This window comes from Spermophilus citellus, assembly GCF_964194105.1.
Source record: "Spermophilus citellus genome assembly, chromosome: 10".
Lineage (NCBI taxonomy): Eukaryota > Metazoa > Chordata > Mammalia > Rodentia > Sciuridae > Spermophilus > Spermophilus citellus.
Genome location: NC_138197.1, coordinates 3195623 through 3222887, shown reverse-complemented (window position 1 = coordinate 3222887; position 27265 = coordinate 3195623). Strand labels below are relative to the sequence as shown.

At 37.3% G+C, this 27265-nt stretch overlaps 1 protein-coding gene across 1 annotated transcript in view; it reads left to right on the top strand.

Moving 5' to 3' along the window:
* The window catches only part of LOC308658111 (antiviral innate immune response receptor RIG-I-like), a 51499-nt gene that overhangs the window by 7852 nt on the left and 16382 nt on the right, over positions 1-27265 (top strand). The window contains 10 exon segments of the mRNA XM_081310674.1: positions 6776-6910; positions 13787-13968; positions 14828-14975; positions 16105-16227; positions 17685-17780; positions 18453-18606; positions 19098-19356; positions 21232-21394; positions 22935-23039; positions 26374-26531. Of these exon segments, the coding sequence (XP_081166800.1) occupies positions 6776-6910; positions 13787-13968; positions 14828-14975; positions 16105-16227; positions 17685-17780; positions 18453-18606; positions 19098-19356; positions 21232-21394; positions 22935-23039; positions 26374-26531 (1523 nt within the window).

Below are 27265 nucleotides of genomic sequence, written 5' to 3'. Positions count from 1 at the left end.
AAAGGTTGAATGTTTTCTCTGACATATGGAAGCTAGTCCAAAATAAAGGGAAGAAAGAGAGAGAGATAAAGGGGGGATTCCATAAAAATAGAAGAAAGATCAATGAACTAGATGAAGAGGATTGAGGGGGAGGGAGAAGGGACAGGATAAGGGAAGTACAGTGGAATGAATCTAGGGTAACTTTTCTAAGTACATATATGAATGTACCACAGTGAATCTCACCATCATGTATATCCAAAGCACTAAACAACAATGACAACAAAAAACTAAAATAGCAGTAAAGTACAGTAAGGGAACATGAAGAGGGAGGAGGGGAGGGAAAGAGGAAGTACTGGTATGATTGAGAGCAAATTATATTTCATGCCTTTAAAGTTATGTCAGAATGAACCCCAGTGTTATGTATAACTAAATAAAACCCATAAAGGAGAAGGAGAAGGAGAGGAGAGAAGGAGAAGGAATATTTGCATGAGGGAGGGGCTGCCCATGCTTCCACATGGGGTACTGCAGGTTTGTAAGCATGTTTGTTCTTCCTGTGCTAATGTATAGTTGTAAAGCAATAACATAAAAATATCCAAAGGTAAGTTTAAAAGGCTAATTGAAAAATACTGTATTAATGCTCTTGAATAGGCATAATATTAATATTGTCAAAAATGGCCATACTACCAAAAGCACTATGCAGATTCAATGTGATTCCAATTAAAATCCCAATGTCATTATAAAAATAGAAAAAGCAATCATGAAATTCATTTGGAAAAATAAGAGACCCAGAATAGCCAAAGCAATCCTTAGCAAGAAGAGTGAAGCAGGAAGCATCACAATACCAGACCTTAAACTATACTACACACAAAGCTATAGTAACAAAAATGACATGGTATTGGCACCAAAATAGACATGTAGGCCAATGGTACAGAATAGAAGACACAGAGACAAACCCACATAAATACAGTTGTCTCATACTAGACAAAGGTGCCAAAAACATAAAATTGGAGAAAAGATAGCCTCTTCAACAAATGTTGCTTGGACAAGTGGAAATCCATATGCAGTGAAATAAAAATAAACCCCTATCTCTCACCATGCATAAACTCGACTCAAAGTGGATCAAGGACCTAGGAATTAGACCAGAGACCCTGTACCTAATACAGGAGAAATTGGGCCCAATTTTTGTCACATTGGATTAGGCCCCAACTTCCTTAAAAAGACTCTTAAAGTGCAAGAAATAAAATCAAGAATTAATAAATGGGATGGACTCAAACTAAAAAGCTTATTCTCAGCAAAAGAAACAATCAGTGAGGTAAAGAGAGAGCCTACATTTTGGGAGCAAATTTTTGCCACACACACGTCAGATAGAGCACTAATCTCCAGGATGTATAAGGAACCCAAAAATCTTTTTTTTTTTAAGAGTGAGAGAGGAGGGAGAGAGAGAGAGAGAGAGAGAGAGAGAGAGAGAGAGAGAGAGAATTTTTAATATTTATTTTTTTTTAGTTCTCGGCGGACACAACATCTTTGTTGGTATGTGGTGCTGAGGATCGAACCCGGGCAGCACGCATGCCAGGCGAGCGCGCTACCGCTTGAGCCACATCCCCAGCCCAGAACTCAAAAATCTTAACATGAAAAAAACAAACAACCCAATCAATAAATGGGCTAAGGAGCTGAACAGACACTTTTTAGAAGAAGATACACATTCAATCAACAAATATATGAAAAAATGTTCAACATCTCTAGTAATTAAAGAAATGCAAATCAAAACTACTCTAAGATTTCATTTCATGCCAGTCAGAATGGCAGTTATCAAGAATACAGACAACAATAAGTGTTAGTGAGGGTGTGGGGGAAAAGCCACACTGATACATCGCTGGTGGGACTGCAGATTGGTGCAACCAATCTGTAAAGCAGTATGGAGATTCCTTAGAAAACTTGGAATGGAACCATCATTTGAGCCAGCTATCCCATTCCTCGGTCTATACCCAAAGGACTTATAATCAGCATAGTATAGTAATGCAGCCATATCAATGTTCATAGCAGCTCTGTTCATTGTGGAACCAACCTAGATGCTCTTCAGTAGATGAATGGATAAAGAAACTGGTATATATACACAATGGAATATTACTCAGCATTAAAAGATAATAAAATTATGGCATTTGCAGATAAATGGATGGAGTTGGAGAATATCATGCTAAGTGAAGGAAGCCAATTCCCAAACACCAAAGGCCGAATGTTCTCTCTGATAAGTGGATGCTGATCCTTAAAGGGGAGTGGGGAGGCATGGGAAAATGGAGCAACTTTGATTGGGCAAGGAGAGGGAGGGTTGGGGAGGGTGCATGGGAGCAGGAAAGATGGTGGAATGAGATGGTTGTCATTACCCTAGGTACATGTATGACTGCACAGATGGTGCAATGCTACATCGTGTACAACCATAGAAATGAAAAGTTGTGCTGCAATTGTGTACAATGAATCAAAATGCATTCTACTGTAATATATATATACCTAATTAAAATAAATAAATTAATGAAAAAAGAAAAATACTATTTTAAATACTTTTTTAAAATTTTTGAATGGAAAAGGTATAGTAGAGGTCTTTCAATGCCCTCCCTACAAGCTAATGTAGTTAAAAAGTTGGTGTACTGGGCTACAAGTGTAGCTCAGTTATAGACTATGTGCCTCATGTTTATGAGGTCCTGGCTTAAAAAATTTTTGGTTATATCTTCTCTATTCATGTCTCTGTGTTTTATTATGCACACATTTATCCATAAGTCTTTTGCTTTCCTCTCTTTTTCTACGTCCTATTTTATCATTAATATATTCTGTGCTGTATTCCCTCCCTATTCCCCTGCTCCTTTGAAGGCTTTAGATTCTGTTGGTGAACTTCAATTGTGAGAATTACATTCTGTTAGATATTGGGGCCAGCTAGCAGCAGGAACAGTCTTTAGCAAAGTACAAGTAAACAGTACAATTTACCTGGAAAAGCCTCTGCTGGGCCTGGGATAAATCTGGACCTCTGCTGATACCCAGTGTATCAGTAATGGCTGGTGGAGTGTCTGAGGGAAGACTGAACAGCAGTGAGCAAGAAGCAGCAGTGAGCAAGAATCTCAGTGAGTAAGCACTGAGATTAAGAATAGGATGAACTGACTGGAAAGAAGGGTGGAGTTGTAGACCCAGGGAAGCTGGGATAAGTGATGAGATAGGTCACTATTTTTTTTTCTTTTACTGCAATAAACCAAACATTTAATTTAATTCAGAATAAGAGATAAGGAATAACTCTTCAATAAAATATATAAAATTGTACAATGTACCCTTTCAAAGGGATTAAAGTGTACTGGGGGAAGGGAGATGGACACCAAGGTGAAACACCACCTGCATATCTACACCAGCTGTTTGACAACATCATTTTTAGCAAGTTAAAGGATGGCTTTACCCTCTGCCCCCAAAATGTTAAAAAGTGTGGAAACTTTTCCTAATAAGTTTAGCACATACAATAGGTACACACACAGAGAAAGTATGATATTTTTTTTCCTTCCTGGTTCTACTAATTGTTCAAGAATATTTCACATCTAGGTAAGGTATTTGTTTTTTTTAAGCAGAAAATTGCTACACTTTCGTACCCCCCCCAAAAAAAATCATCTTTGCACTGTGTGAGTTTATGTACCTAGTATTTCATAGTAATCATAAATGCCTTCTGTACTCTTTAATTTTTTTGCTCTCTGATGACCCGAAATGGAGTTAAATAGCACAGCACTGAGAGAAGTTAGGAAGTATTTATTTCTGTTTTCTACCTTGCCCTGGGGTGGTCTCAGGATTACTCTCACCACCTTTTTTTCAAGCTTATGAAAAATAAATGATAAAGCCAACAGTATGGAGAAGGAGGAAAATAGAGTCAAATATGGTAGCATCTCACAAGCTTTTTCTTATGCATATAAAATGCAAATGTGTTATAATACCTCGTTTATTTGCCAGAAGCTTTCCATTATCTACTTCCTGTATGCATCCTAATTCTAGTATTTGATTTCCGTAAGCAGAAGTCAACTCAGCCTATCAAGACCACCAAATTCGCACCAATTTGCAAATAACCTGTCTCCCGCTTTAAGAAAACACAACAAATGGATTTACAGTCTCTTTAAGGTGATATATGTTTATAAATTTTGCCTTTCAAAATAATTTGAATTTTTACATTTACTGTATAAAGATCTTATATTTTATCATATATATGTATATATATATATATATTTATTTATTTATACATTAAAACTGCCAGAGCCAATTTTCGTGAAAGGAGAAGGGGACATTTAGGATATGACGCCGAGTAAACAGGACGTGGTGCCTCCCATCTAAAGAAGAAATTTGAACTAGGACTTGGGGCCCTTGGGCCTAGACACTTTGGACGGTGCCTGAAATTTCGTTGTAGGACGACTGGGTTGGTCGCCTTCTTTGAGAGAGAGGTGAATCCTTTTAAACGAATATCCATCCTGGATTCTACGCGGTATCCCACTGGCGTGGCATAGAGTCGGATGGGCAAGAGGGGAAGAGAAGGTCTTTGGAAAAGGTAGGAGGCTCCGGATAGAGACACTGCTTGCAGGGGCGAGTTGATGGGGAAAGGGAGACTGAACCGGGAGGGGCAGCCTAGGTTTAGCTGCCATCTTCAGCTTTTCCAGTTCTGCCTCCTGCAGTCTTTTTGCCTTGGCCCTGCGGTTCTGGAACCAGATTTTGACCTGGGTCTCTGAGGTTCAGAGAGCTGGAGAACTGCGAACGCTCTGATGGAGAGGCGCAGGAGCCGGGACGTGGCGAAAAGGCTTGCGATTGGTCTTGTGTTTCCTCAGGGTGCAGGTGGTGGAGCTTCCCTCTAGACGGAGACGGGTCACCATTAAGAGTTGAACTGTGTTGCTCAAAAAGATGTTGAAGTCCTAATTCCCAGTACCTCAGAATGTGATCTTATTTAGAGATAAGGTCTTTATAACTAGTTAGGATGAGGTCGTACTGCATTAAGGGATGGGCCCTTAGTCCCGTATGACTGGTGTTCCTATAAGAAGTCAGCATGTGAAGACACAGAGACAAAATGCCATGTGCAGACAAGAGGTAAATACATCCTACATGATGTGGCCACAAGCCAGGGAGAGGAGAAGGCAATATGAAGACAGAGGCAGAGATTAGAGGGAGTGAGATCACTAGAAGTTGGGCCTTTTGGTGGTGATGGGCCACCAGAATCTGGAAGGAGCAAGAAATGCATTCTCCCCTAGAGCCTTTGGTGGAAATGTAGCCCTACTGACACTTTGATTTCAAACTGATGACATTTAGAACTGTGAGAGAATAAATTTCAATTATCTTATGCTCCTGGTTTCTGGAAATTTATTATGCAGCCACAGGAAAATAATACAAATGGCTAAATGAAAAAGACAATAAGAATCATTGACAAGGATATTTTGAAATTGGAATCTTCCTACATTGCTAGTGGGAAACAGTTGCAGTTCCCTACAATGTTAAAAATAGAGTTAGCATAAGACCTGAGAATCTCACACTTCCATGTATACCTAAGAAAAACAAATTTATATGTCTACACTAAAAATTGTGCCTGAGTGTTCATAGCCTCTCTATTCATAATGGCCAAAATGTGGCTACAGCCAAATGCCTGTTAACTGATGTGTGGATAAGCATGGCAATAAAGTAGTGAATGATACATCCTACATGGATGAACCTTGAAGACATTATGCTAAGTGAAAGACGCCATAGTGACTACATGTCATGATTCCACTAACATGAAATGTCTGGAATAGGCAAATCCATGGAGAACCCAGTTGATTAGTGATTGCCTAAGACTGAAACAGGAGGAGGAGTGCAAAGTGACTGCTAGTAGTTAAAGGATTTTTTATAGCAATGAAAATGTACTAAAATTAGATAATAATGGATTTATAACTTTTAAAAACCATTAAATTTTATACTTAAAGAGTTAATTTTACTGTTGGGTTACCAAGACAGGTCACTTAATATCATAATTTTTAAGGCATTCTTTCCTCTGTTCTTTCAGTTTGCCTTTAATGAGTATCTATAATGTGCCAGATCCTCTTCTAATCTCTAAGAACATAATGGTTCACCAGCTTAGTCCCTTGGAACCTGTATTTTAGCAACTATAGAAAAAACGGAAACTTATTGAATGTGAGGTCATATGAAGGTGATGATTTGGTCCTATCCCTAGGTATGGAGTTAAGTGTGCAAAGTTAGAATGACCACCAGCAGGCTGGGAGATTGTGGCTAGCTGACCTGTTTCTTTTTAGTTTCTTTTCTTTCTCTTTTCTGCTGTATTTGCAACCCTCTTAGCAAAAACCTAGAAGGGTAATGAGAGTATCCCTGTTCATTTTGAACTGCTTCCGAGACCACCATAGCTGTCACTAAAGTCCTTGAGCAGTGCTATACTTGAACTCCTTTAGTCCAGCAGTTGCCTTAGCTTTTTGAACAGAAAGAAAGCCTTTGTTCTTCCATCTAACCTACTGCTATGTCTTCTTCCTTGTAATGGGGGAGTTTTTCAAACGTCTTAAGGAAACTCCCTTTTCTACAGATGTTTTCAGACTTCCACACCAAACAAGAAGTTTCCATAGAAGATGGGAAGAGTGAGTTGGTACAGATGGGGTTAGTCAGCCTGGGCAGGGAATCTGCTTTCCTGAAGTTCCTGCCCATGATGTGACTTGTTCCAGCCCCTGCCCCATTCAGGAAAATCTGGCAGCCCTCTTTTGGCTTTTCTTCCAGTAATTAGTAGTTCTGCAGTTTGATGTATTCTCGCTTCTGTTTGTAGATAAGATGCAGTATATTCAAGCTGAGAAAAACAACAGGGGCCCGATGGAGGCTGCCTCACTTTTCCTACAGTTCCTTTTGGAACTCCAGGAGGAAGGCTGGTTCCGTGGCTTTTTGGATGCCTTAAACCAAGCAGGTGAGTTCATTCTTCTTACAAATCAGAGCTTATTTCTTTGTTTTGTCAGAATGCTATAAAAGTGAAGAGCTAATAATTTTGAGGTATTCAAAATACTATTTTCAGGCTCATAACATACTTGTCTATCTGAAACATCCAAAGGAATCTACAGAGATTATTGTAACTAATGTGAGAGGTTAGCAAGGTCATTGGATGTAAGATCAGTATACAAAACTAGTTGCATTTCTACCTGGTGGAAGCAAACAGAAATGAAATGCCATTTATAATAGTAATAAAAAGATGATGTATTGGGGAATAAATCTAACAAAATATTTGAAATCTGGATGGAGAAAATGATACAATGTTAGTGAGAAACATTAATAATGTCAGTTCACCTTATTATTTTTTTTTAATTTTTTTAAATTGGTTGTTCAAAACATTACATAGTTCTTGATATATCATATTTCACACTTTGATTCAAGTGGGTTATGAACTCCCATTTTTACCCCATATGCAGATTGCAGAATCACATCAAGTTCACCTTATTTTTATCTGTATATTTAATGCAATTCTAATAAAAATCTTATATGCCTTTCCAATGGGCTTAACAAACTGATTTTAAGATCTATATGAAAGAATCATGATCTCAGAATAGTCAAGACACCTTTGCATAAGAATTAGGTAAATTGGCCTTTCCTTTCTGGGTGTTGAGATTTATTAAAAAGCTGGGCATGGTGGCATGTGCCCATATTTTCAGCTATTCCAAATTATTGCTTGAATCCATGAGTTTGAGACCAGCCTAGGCAACATGGTGAGACCATCATCTCAAAAACAACAACAAAACTACAGAGTTTCTTACAGAGACCCACACATCTGATATTTTAAAGACCACTGGGAACAGAGGATCACTGGGAAACGGGGAACTATTCAATAAATAGCAGTTGACCATTATAATTGAGATAATGTTAAAAAACAAATACACCCTAACTTTCAGATCCACATAGATATAAATAAATTTGTATTTCTTACTTATGAATTTAAGAGAATTTAAAAACTTAAATATAACAGCCAATTTTTAAGCCATTTTAGAAAATAACAGAATAGTTTTCTTACATGAGGGCATGGCAGGATTTGTGAAACAAGATATTAAAGCATTAGCCATAAAAGAAAGCTTGGTAAATTTGATGAACTGTTCTTAATTTAATGTTTTCATAAGTCACTTAAAGACAGTAAAAAAAAAAAAACAAGTCACAAGGTGGGAGAGGATAATTGTAAAATATATACTTACCAAATAATATTTTAAAATCAATCAGGAAAAGGAAGAAAACACTCACTGACCAAAAGATGTGGACAGATATTTCAAAGAACAGGATGTATGAAAGGTGAATAAATAAATGAAAAGATTCTCAGCCCATTTAGCAATTAGGAAACTATAAATAGGAACCCACTGAGGCAGCATTTTTTTAACTACTTGACAGCAAACTTAAGTCCAACAGTGTGAAGGTGTGAAGAAGACATTTAATAATGGAAAAATCTTAAATATTGCTTAAATATTGCTATATACATAAACAGACACAACTCTTTTGAAAAACAACTTGACATTGTCTGGTAGAATTTTATTCTTTAGTTTATACCCTAGAAAAATATACATTTCAGAATACACATACCATAATGTTTGTAGTATAATTGTAAAAACAAAAGCAAGCAAACAAAACTGGAAGCAACCCCAATATCCTCATAGAGAAGAATGGAAAAGCAAGTTTTATAATGTTCACACAGTAGTTCATTAAACTACAATAAAAATGTGTGAACATACCTCTAGATGACAACTCAGAGAAATCTTAGAAATGCAATATTTAATTTTTTAAAAAGTCAGAGAAGCTTAAATGTCATAGGATATAGTATTTATGACGTCCCAAACAAATTAAACTAAACATACATTGTTTAAGGAAGCAAACATATGTCATGTGACCATTCCCAAACAAACAAATCAGGAGTGATATATCAAATACACAATAGTGATTTCTTTGGTGAGGGGATAGGAAGCTGGGGAAGAGAAGGTATACACAAATGTTAAGATATTCTTTTTCTTAATATAAGTAGTGGGTTCACATGTGTACATTTTGGTGTGTTTTTTATGTGTTACAAATATTCTATTATGTTATCAACCATTGCAAAGCTTTTTAAAAAAATATTTATTTATTTTTTTATTTATTTATTTTTTTTTTTAAGAGAGGAGAGAGAGAGAGAGAATTTTTAATATTTATTTTTTAGTTCTTGGCGGACACAACATCTTTGTTGGTATGTGGTGCTGAAGATTGAACCTGGGCCGCACGCATGCCAGGCGAGCGCGCCACCGCTTGAGCCACATCCCCAGCCCAAAATATTTATTTTTTAATTGTAGTCGGACACAATACCTTTATTTTATTTATTGTTACGTGGTACTGAGGATCAAACCCAGGGCCTTGCCTATGATGGGCGAGCGCTTTACCGATGAGCCACAACCCCAGCCCTGTTGCATATCTTTTAAATTTCTATTTTTAGAGATATGATATGTTTCTCAGTCTTTCTTGTCCACACCTATAAAGTCAGTCTTACCCAGAGATATGAAAGACATCTTGGAAATCATGTGACCCAACCTCCCTCCTGTACATGAGGAAACTAAGGCCTTGAGAGAAGGTTTGCTCAGGGTCACACAGATAATTGGCATTTTTGCTAGAGTTAGAATGTAGGTCTACTGATGGCTTTCTGTTGGGGTAATTTGTTGCACTGATATATTAGACTGTGAGAGTAGGCATTGAGTTTCAACATCAAATCAGCCACTTAACTATTTAAGGGATTTTAGCCAAGTTACTTGCCTTTCTGATTCTCCAGTTTACTCATTTCTCAAAGAAACCAAAGGATAATTTTCTTTTTGTGTTGTAAACAATGAGTAAGAGACACATATATGAAGAACCTAGCACAATGCATACAAAGAGGCACTAATCAAAATATAGTTGTTATACAATTATTATTTGCATTGTAGTAGAATGATTTAAAACCAGGCAAATTAAGGAAAACTTGTCATTACTACAGGAAAACAAATTCTGATGATGAGGTGTCTTCTATTACTTGTGTCCTCATATTGTAACACCAATATGTTAAATTAGCACAATGTTAAAAGCAAAACACACACTGTCCTTCCCTAGGTATTAGAATTCCTCAAGAGGCCCACATATATATAATCAGTATAATTGCAGTTCTTTTATGAAAATTGATGTGGTTTTATTTTTCAAAAAAATTTAGGTGAAAATGTTTAAATATTGGTTCCAATATTGTGAACTGAAACTTTTCTGCTTTTGTTTATAGGATTAAAAGTTGTTGACTTATTTTCTTTCATTTCCTAAACTTGACTTAAAATTTCTCTAAATTTGTTACTATAATATATGCCTATTTGTTCCGAACAATTTAAATGGTACAGAAGGGTCAAGTGAGCCTCCTTCTGTTTACCTTCCCCACTACCTCTTATACAACCCTCTTCAGAGAAACCACTGTTTCTCCATTTGGGGGATATACCTAATCTAGGCTATTATGAGTTACTAAAACCCCTTATTAATTTATAAGTAAAAATGGTACTTCTAAATTCTACTTTAAAAGAAAATGAGGTTTAGCAATAAAAATATAAGAACAAATAGGCAAGAAAAGAAACAAAAGTAAAATTGAACAGGAAGAAATAAAATATCTTTGTTTGCAGATGAGATGGTTTATGTAGAAAACTGTAACAATTTTAAAAGAACTGTTAAAACTGATAAATTCAGAGAAGTTTCCGGATACAATATCAATAACCCAAATCAGTTGCTTATCCATATATTATATAACAACCCAAAAAGTTATAAGAAAATAATTCCATTTATAATAGCACCAAAAATAATAAAATGCTTAGGAATAAACCTAACCAAGTAGGTGAAAGGCTCATACCCTGAAAACTATAAAATATTGCTGAAAAAAATGAAAGAAGATAGAAATAAATTGAAAGACAACCCATGTTCATGAATTAGAAGATGGTCTTAATTTTAGGGTATTGCTACTATCCAAAGTAATCTACTGATTCAATGCAACCCTTTCAGAATTCTAATGGCAGTTTTTTGCAGAAATAGGAAAATTTATTCTAAAATTCATGGAATCTCAAGACACCTTCGAATAGTTAAAATTGTGAAAAAAGAAAAACAAACGCATAAGACTTGCACTTCCTGATTTTTGAAACATATTACAAAGCTATAGCAATCAAAACAGTGTGGAACTGGTTATGAAGACAAATACACCAATATCCCAGAAATAAACTCTACAGAGTATAATGGTCAAATGTTCTTTAACAAAGGTACCAGTACTACTCAATGGAGAAAGCACAGTCTCTTTCACATATGGCGTTGGAAAACTTGATACTCATATGGAAAAGAATGAAGTTGGACACTTATACATATGTTAGTGCTCTCCAGAAAAACAGAATCAGTAGGTTATAGTGTGTGTGTGTGTGTATGTCTGTATAAAGGGATGTATCTGTATACACAGGTGTTATATATATGCATGTGTATCTACGTATAAGTATAGTGGGAATCAGCTCATATAATTGTAGAGACTGAAAAGTCCCATGATCTGCTGTCTGCAAGCTGGAGAACCAGGAAAGTCAGTAGTATAATTCAGTCTGAGTCTGAAAACCTAAGTACCAAAGGGCTGCTGGTGTGAGTTCTAAAGCTGTAAGATCAAAGAACTGGGAACACTGTTGTCTCAGGATGAGAAAATGGAAGTCTGAGCTCAAGAAAAGAGAGAATGTGCCCTTCCTCTGACTTTTTGTTCTATTTGTGTCCTTGACAATGGATTGAATGATGCCTGTGTACATTTTACAACATTTACTCAGTCCACTGATTCACATTCTGGAATAACCTTCACAGACATAACCAGAAATATTTTACCAGCTATTCGGTCATTCCTTAGTCCAATCAAGTTCATACAAAATTAACTATCACACACTGTATACAAAAATTAATTCAACCTTAGTTAAAGGCATAAAACTCTTAGAAAAAAACAAGGGGAAAACATCATGACACTGACTTTGGCAATAATTTCTTGGATATGACATCAACTTGATAAATAAGAAAAGGAGAAAATAGACGAGTAAATACCCATCCCTTTAACATGTTATATCTTTACTATGGGATAATATATAGTAGTCAAAAGGATGAAAGAGATCTATTCAGGAATACCGTATTAGGATATAATATTATATAAAGGAATCAAGTTGCAGAAATAATATGCATCATGCAATTCCATTTTGTAAAAAAGGACGAACCCAGATTATATATGGGTTTTTCATGGAACTTCATTGAAAAAATATGAAAGGAAACTAAACTGTTAATGTTGATTATCTCTGTGAGGTTGGAGAGGGCAAGAGTTTCAAGTGCAAGATGATTGTAAAATTTTCAACCTATATGCATTGCATTGTTTTAATTTCTGACTACTTAATTAAATATTGCATATATAGTTTTTTAAAATTAAGAATGAACCAACAATTATCTGGCAGTGTCTTAAGTTTTTTAATTTTATAGATTCAGCAATATTAAAAAGTGATAGAAAAGCATATGTAACAAAGCAAAAAATAAATGAGGCTATATCAAATCTTGAAAACTTTTGTGCATCAAAAGACACAATCAATAGAATGGAAAGTGAAACCATGAATTGGAGAAAATATTTACTAGTCAACATCTGTAAGGGATTAATATCCAGATTATATAAAGAACTGTAACTCAACAAAAAACCCAATAACATGATTAAGAATTAGTCCAAGGACTTCCTGTTTCTTCATATGTGATATACAAATGCTCAACAAACATATGAAAAGATGCTTAGCATCACTAATCATTAAATAAATGAAAATTAAAACTGTAATGAATTTTCATCTCACACTCATTATGATAACTTCTATCAGAAATTCAAAGTAACCCATATTGGTGAGATATGGAGAAATGAACTCTTGTGCACTATTGGTAAGATGGTAAAATGGTATAACTTATGGAGAGAGTCCTTTCAAACCTCAGAATCATCATATGATCCAGCAATACTAATTTTGGCATATTTCTGAAAGAATTGAAAGTAGCATCTTAAAGAGATATTTGCACACCCATGTTCATAGCAGCATTATTCACAGTAGGTAAGAGATGGAAGTAAACCAAATTTCCATCATCAGATGAACAGATAAATGTAATGTGGAACTGGGTCAGGGATGTAGCTCAGTGGAAGAGCACTTTGCTTAACATGTGCTGAGGGCCTAAGTTGATCCCATACACAAAAAATGATATGTTTATACATGGAATATTATTCAACTCCTAAAAAGAAGTAGCTGGATGCAATGTTGCATGCCTGTAGTCCTCACCAACTTGGGAGGCTGAGGCAGGAGTATCACAAGTTCAAGGCTAGCCTCAGCAAATCAGCAAAGCCCTAAGCAAGTTTGTCTCAAAAAGGGCTGGGGATGCAGGAATTAAGATTTATGTTTCTTTTTGCTTTCTTTACTGCTTTCTACTGAGAAGATAGACATGAGAATTTGATTTATTTAAAGGCAAATCAGGAGTTGTAGGTGGAATTCATGGAGCATTTTGGAAGATTTTATACTAAGGCCAAATATAAGACATCATGTTTGTCCTTACTTTACTATTTTCTCCTAAAAGATAATAAACATTGTTGGAAATCCTAAACTTATTGGGGATCTAAGATGCATATTATTTTATTTTTGAAAAATCATTAATGACAGGTAATTTATAGGTGTTTTTGAGTTCTGTCACTTTACATTTAAACGTGATTGTAGGATATTAACATCAAAGTATTTCTTGTTACTCTCATAAAAGTCCTCATTTTCTTTCTTTTCAGGTTATTCTGGACTTTATGAAGCCATTGAAAATTGGGATTTCAACAAAATTGAAAAGTTAGAAGTGTACAGAACACTTTTAAAACGTTTGCAACCAGAATTTAAAAACAGAATTGTTCCTTTAGAAATCCTTCCTGAACTAGCTGAATGTTTAATTAGTCAGGAATGTGAAGAAATTAGACAGGTAAGTTGACATAAAATACTAGATTTGAAGGAAATAGAATATGAGATGTAGCTTTTGTTTTCCATACTGTTTTAAACCTAAGAAAGATAATTGAAACTAAAAAAAAAATCCTCATGTCTAAGGTATTATTTCCAAGAATAGTACTTTTAATGTGAATTGAGTAATTTTTATGTCAAAGTTTTAAAGTTTGACCTATTTTCAGTTAAAATTACCTCATTACTTTTCTGAATAATGTTTAATGCAAATTTAAATAAAACTGAACTGTTCAGCAAAATGAAAAAGGCTATAGGCTAGGAGTTAAGAATTTAGGCTCTGGACATAAATAAATTTTATTAAATTTGTAGCATAACTGTGTACTAGCAGTGTGATCCTGGGCAATTTATTTAGCTTCTGTAAACATCTGAGTCTTCATGCATAAAGTGGGAACAATTATAGTACCTAAATAATATGGTATTTTTATAAGGGTTAAATGAGATAGTATATATAAAGTGTTGATAGAAGCCTGACACATAGTATATGTGCAATAAATTTTAGTTACTATGATTAACAATAAAGTCATGTAAATCCCTCTACCCTGAAGAAAACCACTTGTTAATATTATAATCATCCTAATATCTATTTATGCCAATCTATCTCAGAGGAGATGGGAAATCTTGGTTTGAAATAATGATATCATGTTTAAAGGACAAGAATGAAGGAAAGAATATCTTAAGTGATAGTGTTGAATGGGGTAAAAATGGCAATAACGAACACCCATAGGTCCTCAATTTGCAATGATTTTTAAATCAGATAATACTTGAAAACTCATAAATTGAAAACATTTTTGAAATAATCAATAAACTGTATTTTCCTTGCTTAGACTTGTTACAACAAGGGGATGATAGCAGGTTCAGAGAAACTGATCGAATGCCTTCTGAAATCAGACAAGGAGAACTGGCCCAAGGTTTTGAAACTTGCTTTGGAGAAGGAACAGAACAACCTCAGTGAAATGTGGCTGGTAGAGAAAGGTAGGGCATGCCAAGAACAACTCAGAAAGGGAAGAGGGAAGGTTCAGAAACGTACCGTGCCCCCTCTCGACTCAACTTGGGACTTCCCTATTCCCACCTGTTGTTTACTTATTCTCACAGGCACTTTTCCCTTCAGATACCTAAGGCTATATCTCTACTAAGAGGCCAGCATGATGCTGAGTTGTGGGAGGGAGGTAGCTACTTGCCTATGGATTTGGTTTGTTTGTATGTAACTCCTCAACATGGAACAGCACAAACTGCTGTCATCCAGAATTAGCCCATCAGGTCCACAGAATTTGGTGCAGGCAGGTTCTGAGCTTCCAGTTTAGGTTATCAGAGAAATAGCTTGTGTACTCTTGAGTTGAAGGTTCAAACTCCAGGACTTACCTCTTTTTAGAGTAGAATCATGATAGACACTGCCTGGTTTTCTCACCTGGCAGCCATCTGGAAGCGAACAAACTGTGTGAGTGAAGAAGAATCTGCTGCGATTGTCTGTGCCATCATCTGGCTCCTTGAGACTGACATCTCAGAGCCTTGCCTTACAGGCTGAGTTTGGTAAACATCTGAGTGTCTAGTCTTGGTTTCAGCTAGACTTCTATTGATTAAAAGTTGTTCGGCAATCTATATAAATACACATGTACTTTCTTGGGTCAGGAATTAGTCAGAGATGGGAGACATGAATGTCTGCTAAGAAGAAGCTTCTCTTCTTTAGTGTACATATGAATTCCTTGGAAGCCCTTTTAAAATGCAGATTCTAATCCAGTAGGGGCTTAAGATTTGCATTTCTAACAAGCTTCCAGAGTTACTGGTTCCATGTTTTATACCTTGAATAATTAGTTCTTTGAAAAAAAATGTTCTTTGTGTGGTGCAGGGAATGAACCCAGGCCCTTGTGCATGTCAGTCAAGCATTCTACCAACTGAGCTATATCCCCAGCCCTACAATAATTAGTTCTAAATGACTTTGGAGTTCAAATATCAAATGGAGACTTCACACTCAAGATGATTCTCTTAATTGTTTTGAGAAGTGAAGGGATGTGGTTGTGGGAAATTAATGGAAGTTTAAAATTTTATCAAAACTATAATCAGATTACATTAAGATTCTAAGTTCTTCCTTTGTCTATTCACACAGGTGAAAAAGATATTGAAAATAAAGATCTGGAGGATGATGAAATGGAAACTTCTGAAATACACATTTTCTTCCAGGAAGATCCAGAACACCAGAATCTTAGTCAGAATTCCCAGGCATCCTCAGGTACTGACATTGCTTGTTCTTTTTCATAATGGGGTTCTTCAGGTATTTGTGGGGGGATATATTTTGCACTGCCAGAAGTCACAGCCTTGTGATTTTTTTTAAGGAAGGTTAATAAAGAAAAGATAATTTAAGTTAAAATAGATACTTTATGGTTAGAATTGTCATTTGATTTTCTGTGACTGCTTCTTCTGCTTTTAGCTTATCTTTTTTTTTCTTCATTCTTGTTTTATCACCAAGAAATTATTGTGGCTACATTGAATTTTGGCTACATTGAAAAGGCAGAGTCCTCTCAGAACCTCAGTGTCTGAACAATCCAACAGCGGCCTTACTTTCTGAAAAAATACTTGTGTTTGTTAGCCACTTGTTCAGTTTCCTTCTAAGATCCCAGGGCTGCCATGCCAGCTATGTGCAGTGCACAAATGTACCTGACTGAGAACCAGCCTGTAGTATTTGCCAGTGCATGGAGAGATTGTGTCCTCCCAGAGGGCTCCTTGTTCTCAAACATCAGGCAATGTATAAGTACTTATTAATGGTCCTGTAAGGCCCCCTTACGTTTTTTTTGTTGTTGTTGTTGTTTTCTATGGACCTGTATTTATTTATTTGTATGGGATGCTGAGAATCGAACCCCATGCATCACACATGCTAGACAAGTGCTCTACCACTAAGCCACAACCCCAGTCCCCCTTAAGTTTCTTGAAATATATTTTCATGACCATTTTATGAAGAGACCAGAAGGTTACATAATATGCCAGAATAAAATGATATTTATAAAAGGATATAAGGAATGAAATTAGGATTAATAATAAGTAGTGTTTGAAGAAAAAAATGCAAATTTTAGGATAACATGAAAAGAAAATTTGCGTGTTACTTCTGCGACTCAATGATACCAGTTTCTTGTCACTCTGATATAAAATGGGATAACGATAAGTTGATTTAAATATTTCTGACATGTAAAGATCCTGATGTGTCATTTAAGTGAAGTTAATTCTCTTAATCTTTTAGAAATTCTCCCTTTTTAAAAAAATGTGTAAATTAGACTCTTTAGACCAAAGACTTTTCAAGCTCTTAACATGTCATATTCTTACCTGGTATTGAGATAAAATCTCTGAGTATTTTTTAAAAATTTGGGAGCCTGAAAAATTACAAAGCATGGTTATTCTCCAAGAAGAAATTGCTTTGAGAATCTGTATTAAGTTTGTTTTCCTTTAATGATCTTGGAGGGCATTTTTGTCTTGTTCCACATAGTGTTGCCTATAACTAACTGGTGGTCGTCTGTCTTGCCCTGAATTAGGCCATTCTTGCTTTGCATATATTATTGTATTCTAAGGAGATTGAGACAGGATAATCAACCAAAACCTTTCCTGCTACAGTCAGATTCATGTCCATTTGACTACAGCTAATGCCATGATTCCTTAGAGCGGTAACCATTGGTAATTTTTTTTCCTTTTGTATCATAGAAATGTCTCAAACTAACTTGAAACCAAGAAATTACCAACTAGAGCTTGCTTTGCCTGCTAAGGAAGGAAAAAATACAATAATATGTGCTCCTACTGGTAAGCCAATCACTATTACTCATACCTCTCTGCTCCCTTTCCCCCCTTTAAAAAAAAAAGAGATTTATTTATTTATTTTGAATTTGTTCTACTTAGTTGTACATGATAGCAAAATGCATTTCAATTCATTGTACACAAATGGAGCGCAACATTTCATTCTTTGGTTGTACCCAGTGTAGAGATGCACTATTTGTGCAGTCATACGTGTACTTAGGGTAGTGATATCCATCTCATTCCACCATTTTTCCTGCCCTTATAACCCCTTTCCACCCTCCCCTTCTTTTTTCCCCTTTTATTGAATACTGGCAATAAGGAAGATTCAGTTTTTTTTCCTGTTCCATTTGTCTTTGAGAAAACTATCCTATTGATGTAGTCTCACATATTTTAAGGAATTTGAACAATGAAATTGAACAATGAAAGAAAATGAATTTGAACAATGAAAGAAAAATGCCCTCTTTTAGTATGCTTTTGATCCTGGTTATTCAAGTGCAGGTAAATTGGGAAGTAGCTTGATTATTTTTTAGTTATAGCTTAAATTCTTCAGTCGTTCATCCCTCTAAATGATCAGTTTACTTACCTGCCCACTGGTGTTAGGAGAGCCAAAAGAAATACCTTTCTATAGCACTATCTAATACCATGTTACATGTTTTCTTTTTCCTTGTTTATTAAAAGGTTGTGGGAAAACCTTAGTTTCACTTCTTATTTGTGAACATCATCTTAAACATTTTCCACAAGGACGAAAAGGGAAAGTTGCATTTTTTGCTAATCATGTCCCTGTGTATGAGCAGCAGAAGTCTGTGTTCTTGAGCTATTTCGAAAGGCTTGGGTAGGTATAACAGTCAGTCCAACTTCTTTTTTCTACCTTTAATCAATGAATGTGTTTTCTGTTTTGCTCTTTTAAAGCCACAATTTTAAAAAAAATTGTAATAGAGATTCAGCTTTTATATAACCTAGATGTAATTCAGATTGCTTTTGTTAGATATGCCAGAAATCCTAATCTGATTTGCTCTTACAGGGTGATTAAATGATTAATTGATAAGTTTGACATTTAAATGGCACATTTGATTTCTTTGATGATTTTATAATTTATTTGACAGTTCCCTTGTAAGTACTCTTTTTTTTCTTTTAGTGACTTGAAAAAATAATATATTCTATCAGTTATAATGAGTTTACATTGGTCAATCACTTGCTCTATGTCAGGATATATTCTTTTTGAACTTAGGGAGAACTTCATCAGTTGCTCTTCTGATCTAGTGCTTCATCTTTGTGTTTCCTCATTCAGGAGGATGGTAACATAGGATTTCTGTCTCTTCCCAGGTACAGTGTTGCAGGCATTTCTGGAGCAACAACTGAAAATGTCCCAGTAGAACAGACTATCAAGAACAACGACATCATCATTTTAACACCCCAGATTATTGTGAACAATCTCAAAAATGGAACTATTCCATCACTGTCTGTCTTTACTTTGATGATATTTGATGAATGCCACAACACCAATAAACACCACCCATACAATATGATCATGTTCAATTATCTAGATCAGAAACTTGGAGGATCTTCAGACCCACTGCCCCAGGTATCTTCAAAGTCAGATGTACTCCTCAGAAAAGCTATTATCTTCCTAAATCCTCCTTTACTTACTTTTTTTTTGTTTGGTACCAGAGATTGAATTCAGGAGTGCTTAACCACTGAGCAACATCCCCAGCCCTTTTTTGTATTTTATTTAGGGACAGGGTCTCACTGAGTTGCTCAGGGCCTTGCTAAGTTGTTGAGGCTGGCTTTGAACTCAGTAATTCTCCTGACTCAGCCTCAGTGCCACTAGTATTATAGATATGTGCCACTGTACCCAGGCCTATTTACTTACTCTTGTGGCTACATTTGAGGTTGTTCCATGTCTCTTTGGACATGGGAGGCTGACTATACGCATCATGCACCTCTCTGTGCCTTACATTGTTCTCAGCACTGGGGGTGCAAATACGTAAAGAAATAATTCTTGTCCTCAAACACCTGAGTTTTCACGGGGAGACAGATATGTAAGAATTATGTCACAATTTATCATAATGGTTTGTTGTGGAGATAGGTATAAGGTACAGCCAGAACAGGAGTGAAAATACTCCTATGTGTGCTAAAAAAAGTAAGGCAAGACCTGATAGAAGTTGGGTTAAGTAGGACTTAGAGGCTGAGGCAGGAAAATTGCAAGTTCTGGGATATTTCAGCAACTTAGCAAGATCATCTCAAAATAAAAAAACAAAAAGGACTGAAGTTGTATCTCCATGATAAAGGGTTCCTGAGTTCAATCCCCAGTTAAAAAATAAAAAAGGCAGAGGGTGAGGGGCTAGGCAGAAACTAATAGGAGTTTGCCAGGTAGATGGCTGGATGGTTTTCATTAAGAGGGTGCTCTGTGTCCAGAGGCAGGGTTCTGAAAGAGCCTGGTGTGCTCCAGAATCTTAGATTCTTCAGTGATACTTGCGTATAGAGTGTGAGGTAGGGAACAGCAGTAGGCAAGGCAGAATGAAAGAGGGGGGGCAATGCCTGGTAGAGCAAGATGTCTGGAGACACCAGAGGGTGTGGGGTTAGTGGGCAAGTGGATGCATTAGTGTGGGAGGAGAGGAATGACATGTTTGATGTCATATGAGAAGGGTCGATTCAGAGAGTCGTTATTACATGGATTAGGAAGCAAAAGAAATCTCTGGTGTATAACTTTTCTTTTGAACATTGCTGAGTATCATCGATATATGAAAGGGAGTGGGAGCTGGGGAGAGTGGAGAGAATTTGAAATCTGAGGAAGAACTGTAAGAGACACTGAAAAATTCCTTGATTGTATGGGGGACTCAAATGTGGTTGGAAACTATGAATTTATGGTATACCAGTCTGCACATATGTCAAGTTCAACAGCCCTAATAATTATCCATCTGGGGAGTGCAGGTTAAAAGAAATTTAGTATGGTGCTCACAGACCAAAACTAGAACCTTTCCATATAAATCACCTTTCTTATAGCCTATTATTCTAGAATAACTTTGATGTTAATTACATTTCTTGCTGGTTAGATGGTTATTCAATGATTATTGCACAGCTGTTGGAGGGAGGTATCTTACTAAATCTGCACAGATACCATTGCAAATAAATAGCTATGATTTCCCAACTTTACAGAGAGCTGCAGGTGCTTGTCCAAGGACATACAGTTATTGTGACATGGCTGAGATTGGAATGGATTTGTGTCAATTTCAGTCCTTTTCCTTTTCAGTATGATGTTCTCCACATCATAGGGGACACAAGGCAAAAGAAAAGAGAATCCTTGCCCTGAAAGTTTTCCCTGTCTCAGTTTCTAGGCTGCTTAGTGTTTAGCTGAGCTTCGACTCTTGTATTCATGCTTTGCCGATTGGGACCTTTTTATTTGTAATTTCATAGAGAATGTTAGGGGAAAAAAGCTAATGTTGGAATGGTCTTACAGGTTGTTGGGCTGACTGCCTCAGTTGGTGTTGGGGATGCCAAAACCACAGATGAAGCCATGCTTTACATCTGCAAACTGTGTGCTTCTCTTGATGCAACAGTGATAGCAACAGTCAGAGACAACTTGGAGGAACTGGAGCAAGTTGTTTATAAGCCCCAGAAATGTAAGTGGTATCCAAGAACAAGCTCTTGGGAATTTTTAACACTCTCTGCTACCCCTAGTTCAGGGTGATTTACACAAACACTGAACTTTGGCCCTTTGTTTGTTTAGGAGAAAATATTTAACCCCAAACCTGGGAAACAGTCACATAACATTTCCAGTCTTTCTTCCTGAGTTGTCTTCCCTCCCAATGGATAAACATTAGAAGTGGCCTATACGGAGCAAAAATTTCTACTTTGGCTCCATAAAACCCAGATAAAGGTCCTAGCAATGTGAAAGAGATGATGAGAAAATCTAAGCAGGTAGAAAGCCAAAGGCTGGCCTAGTCCTTCCCTGTGAACCATGCCTGAGCCAGGTACTGTGTGGTCATCATTGTTTAAATACGTATCTGAGGGCTGGGATTGTAGCTCAGTGGTAGAGCACTTGCCTAGCATGTGTGAGGCACTGTGTTTGATCCTCAACATCACAAAAAATAAATAAAAAAATAAAAGTATTATGTCCGTCTATAACTAAAAAAAATTTTTAAAAATATGCATTTGATAAATGTAGTTGAAATTATCTGAATTCACCTTCTTTGTCCTCAAAAGATCAGAATAAAAATAAGATTGACTCGCAAATGTTTGTTATTTATTGACTTTATTATTATACTAATCCTGCAAGGGCAAGAGAGATTCAGGAGATACACCCTTGCTCTCTGAGCAGCACAGGACTGTATGAGTCTAAGGCAAAACAAATACTTATGTAATTGGGGGGACACGGGTAAGTTCCTGATGGGGAACAATCTGTAAGGAATGGAGAGAAGGTACCCAGCATTTTAACATCACGTATAAATTTCTTTGTAATCTGGCCCCTCCAGCCTTCTGAGCCTCCTCTCTTCCCAAATCCCATAAACCCAACCATGTTGCATTCCTCTGGGTTCCCACACGTGCCATGAGCTTTCTCCCTTTGAGCTCTTGCCCATGCTGTCCTTTCCCCATGACTACTCTTTCTCCTTTCTTTCTTTCCATAGTTATTCAACAACACTGCCTCCCCCCCAAACATTAGATATTCTTCCCCTGTACTCCATGGTACCTTGCCCCTACTTAGGTTACAGAACTCTCCTATGAATGCAGCCCTCTATGGAGCATGGGTGTGTTCTTTTCAACTCTCTATCACCAGAACATAGCACATGATAGGCAATTAATAAGATTCTGCTGAAAGAATACAACGATGTGAGGACACTCTTGGGGGCTGGGTAGGAAAGGAGAATAGCAAAGCACAGAGACAGGATTCGAGTGTGCCACTTGCAGAACAGGAGGGCTTTGGCTTGTCAGAGGTAACAGGGCAGCTGAGTGAGAAACTAAAGCGTGGGGAACAAATGTCAGAGTCAGTGTGGTGAGCAATAGGGAGCCAAGTTTTTTGAGCATTTGTTGTACGATTAAGACCATCTGCCAGTGAGCTTGGGATCTCTAATTTTCCAGAGGAAGTAAAAGGTTTGAAGATACCCACTTTGAACTATGATTTGTTCTTCCCTAAAAATACTTACTTGCCTTTGATGGTTCTAGTTTTCAGGAAAGTGGAATCACGGACTACCACCAAATTTAAATTCATCGTATCTCAGCTGGTGAAGGACATAGAGAGTCTGGCAAGAAATATCTGTGCAGAATTTGGTGAGTTCTCTTAACTCTCAGTGAGATAAGTCTCATATATTGTGTCCCTTCCATTGGAATAGCCATAGAGCGTTCGCTAGTGGCTTTCTACTTTCTCTTTCATTTAGACAATGTCAACACCATATTTTTTTAAATTTTAATTTAATTAAATTAATTTATTTATTTTTAGGTGGACACAATATCTTTATTTTATTTTTTTTAATGTGTGCTGAGGATCGAACCCAGTGCCTCACGCATGCCAGGAGAGCGCGCTACCACTTGAGCTACATCCCCAGCCCCAGATATGGACTTTCTTAATCATAGGTTATTCAAGAGCCTAATAAGTTCTCCTTTATTCTCTCTTGCCTGTTTTTCTTTTTAAATGTCATGTAAATTGTTTGGACATGCACATCTTGAAAAATACATTTAAATCAGTTCATCAGCTTTCTTGACCTTCCAAATTAGCTTCCCGTACTGACTTTCCTATTTATATAACATGAAACCACCATTCTCCTGCTGGTGATTAAAACCTAGAGGTGATTTAAAAAATTATTTATTAGTTGTCAATGGACCTTTATTTATATGTGGTGCTGGGAATCAAACCCAGTGCCTCAAATATGCTAGGCAAGTGTTCTACCACTGAGCCACAACCCTAGCCACTAGAGGTGATCTTTGATAAATATATATTTTTTTCATTTGAAACTCCCTCGTGGAGTAACCAAGTTCTGTCCTTCCACTTTTTATTCATTCTTCCATTCATGAAATATTTATCATTCTAGGCACTGGGCTAGGCAACGGAAATATTGAGATTAAAGATAAAGTCCCACAAAAGAGAGAGAAATAGAGAGAGAGACATACAGAGACCCTGCCCTCAGGGAACTCAAGAGTCAAATAATGGAAATCTGATGCAAATAGTTGCCACAGGGCGAGAAGTCTCACACTGGGCAGCACAGGAGCACCTGGGAAACTTGTCCTGGACTGAGAAGGGCTTTCTGAGGACCTAAGCTGAGAAAATTCTTGAGGGAGTCAATCATGTCAAGGAGAGAAGCAAGTGAGGTTGGAAGGATAGCAGGCAAGGAAGGAAGAAAGAACACAATGAATTCTAGGAGCTTTTTGCTTTTACCTTTCCTTTTCTTATCAAGCTTAACCTAGGACCCATTCTAATAGCCTTATGGCAATTTTCCCACCTTCACTGTCTCTGCCATTTCATGTTTCATTCATTGGTTAGTTTTCTTGACATACCAAGTTTATGTACATATAGCCTTTTGCCTAGGAAATAATTGTTGAACTCTAATACGCATGGATAATCTGCTTCCCTTTATCTTTACAATTCCAACTTGGATTTAGCAGTTGCTTGAACATGTTCATTCATTCTTTCAGTGCCAAGCAATGTGCTAGGGAATATAGTGTGAGATCCTGAAGTGTAGCTTCTGTCCTCATGAAGTTTCCAATCTAAGGGCAAAGCCAAAATTAAGTAGTGAAGCTTCTGGATTGGCTGGGTGCTGATCAGCTATGTTTCAGGCAAAGGGAACTCAATCTGCAAAGGTCAGCAGACTAGAGAATGTATGGGGAATTCCATTAGTCCTATAAAGTGAAAGAAGGGAAGTGGAATGGCTAGAGGTGAAAATTAAAAGTAGGCCAAGGCCAGACGCCAGAGAACCCTGTTCACCCTTTGTGAATAGAGGTACTAGCCTGTTTTTACTATAATGAAATACCTGTGACTGGGTAACTGATAAAGAAAAGAAACTTATTTAGCTCATTGTTTTGGAGGCTAAAAGCCTAAACAAAATGGCACAGGCTCTGGTGAAGGTCTCATGGTGGATGGCATTGGTGCAGGATGTGAGAGGATGAGATCCCATCTCCAGACAGAAAGCCAGAGTAGAGCCAGGGAGGGGATTCTTCTTTTTTAACAACCCTCTCACAAGAACTACTTTAGTCCCTTCTAAGGGCAGTGTCTCCTCCTAGGCCCCATCTCTTAACATGGCCACACTGGGACTGATCTTTAAATGCATGAGCCTTTTGATAGACACTTAGCCATATCTAAACCATAGCACCAGGGTAGGAGTTTGGCTTGAGGAATCCATTGGAGGCGTTTATGCAGTTGGGTAGCATGGTTTCTCACCTGAAATTTTGTATACACCCTCTAGCTTCTGGGTGGGGAAAGAATTGAGGAAACAAGGGAAGAGGTAGGAGAGCAGTTCATTGGTCATCTGGGAGCAAGGTGACATGGTGAAGTGGCAGAGGAAGGGAGAGATGGGGTGGAGTCACATGATTTTCTACTTTCTTATTCCTCTAACCCCTGGTACATTGCCTTCACCCTTTCCATCATATCCTTTCAATTGGTCATTTCCAAATTGCTTAAGTTGTTTTTACACCTATCCAATTCAGTAAATACTTGGTGGTTCATCTAGTTTCTGTTGGCCATCTTGTTTGTCACTGGGGCTAGGAAAGAGACATGTTACATGTTAGAGCAGTCTCCTTTGTTCCTCTTTCTAAAAATGAATGGACGAGGGGAATTTTAATGTACTGTTCTCATCTGGAGGAGCCCCAGAGAACTGATATGTTTCAGGCAAAGGGAACTCAATCTGCAAGACCAAGCCATTTGAAAACAGCCCAGGCTTTGCCTTCCTCATCTTTTTCTCCTCAGCCCTAAACAGAGCCTGGACCATAGCAGACTCTGTTTTTGAACCAAGGAGTTGAGGCTTAGCTTAGGGGATGCATACATACAGAGGCGTCTGTATGCATCTCTTGAGTTCCTGTTGTGTCTGGCCCTCTTATTCTGTTTGACTGCTCTCTGGAGATCAGATGGCCTAAGTTCACAGCAAAGCAGAGCAGGCTGTGTTGAGTCCTGAATCTCCTGCTTTTATACACACTCTGGTGAAGCTCTTGAGACCTGTTATTTTTACTCACTGCTTCTTTATTTTTAAAGGCAAAGTCCCCCTCCCACCTCCCAAGTCCATTGTTGTATCTCTGTGATCCTTTAGTTGTCATAGCCAATAGAATTAGGGCATCAGACACTCTGGGTTTGAATTCTGGCCCTCCCACTCTTTCTATCTGTGGGACTTTGGTAAATTACTTAGCTTTCCTGAACTTCCTATAAACAACTAGAAAGTGTAATCTCTACCTCATGAGTTTGTGAAATTATGAAAGTAAGACCCTGTGATTCTTGGTACATAGTTGAGGACTCAGTAAATAACCATATGTACACAGAAACACACTGCTTAAGGCTCAGACTGTTGCAGGAGGCATGCCCTGTTTAAAGATAGTAAGAAAGGAAATCAGAGCATGGGGCGTGCTAGAACCTTAAGTGATTGACCATATGGCACAGTGAAAAGCTTTTTTTTTTCTTCCCCAGGAAACTTATTTCAAACTCAAAACGGGGACTTTGGAACACAGAAGTATGAACAATGTATTGTTGGAGTTCATAAAGCAGGCATGGTGTTTAGACTGCCAGACAAAGAGGAAGAGAGCAGGATTTGCAAAGCACTATTTCTGTATACTTCATACTTGCGGGTATGTTACTTCTTTTGAAAGGCTATTTTAGTCATAGCACCCCCTGGGAGCTGCACTGTGGTAGCTGAGAGTCTATTAACATCTATCTCATCCTCTCCCCAAGAGCTCATTTAGGAATCTTTGATTTGAAAGGAAAGTTCGGAGCCAGACATGGTGGTGCATGCCTGCAATCCCAGCGACTTGGGAGGCTGAGGCAGGAAGATGGCAAGTTCAAGGCTAGTGTCAGCAACTTAGCAAAACCCTAAGTAACTTAGTGAAACCCTTTTATAAATAAAATATAAAAAGGCAGGGGATGTGCTCAGTGTTTAAGTGCCTCTGGGTTCAATCCCTGGTGAGGCATTATTTCTGAAATGATAATAGTGAAGGCAACAGGACTGAAACTTGACCATCACTTCAGCAGTCCCGGGTTTGACATGGTTGGGAAAAATTGGGTGATGATAAGAGGACATTTTCTTGATATGTGACCAGTAGTAGCCATCTTTAAAGCCTATGTGAGTCCCATTGCCTGAACTTGTGATGTCTTGCTTCTGATAAAGCCCCGTGCTCAGAAATCTAGGGTCTCTGGTTAACCCAGAAACAACAGTAATAATCATCGTCTTTGCTCATTATGCCACTGAAAATATTTTAAAATGCATTCAGTTAGCATGTGTTTGTAGAATTTTAATTATCTTAATTGAATTGGTATAGGTGGTCAGTAATGTCATTGTAAAAGGTGTATTTATGATTTAGAAATT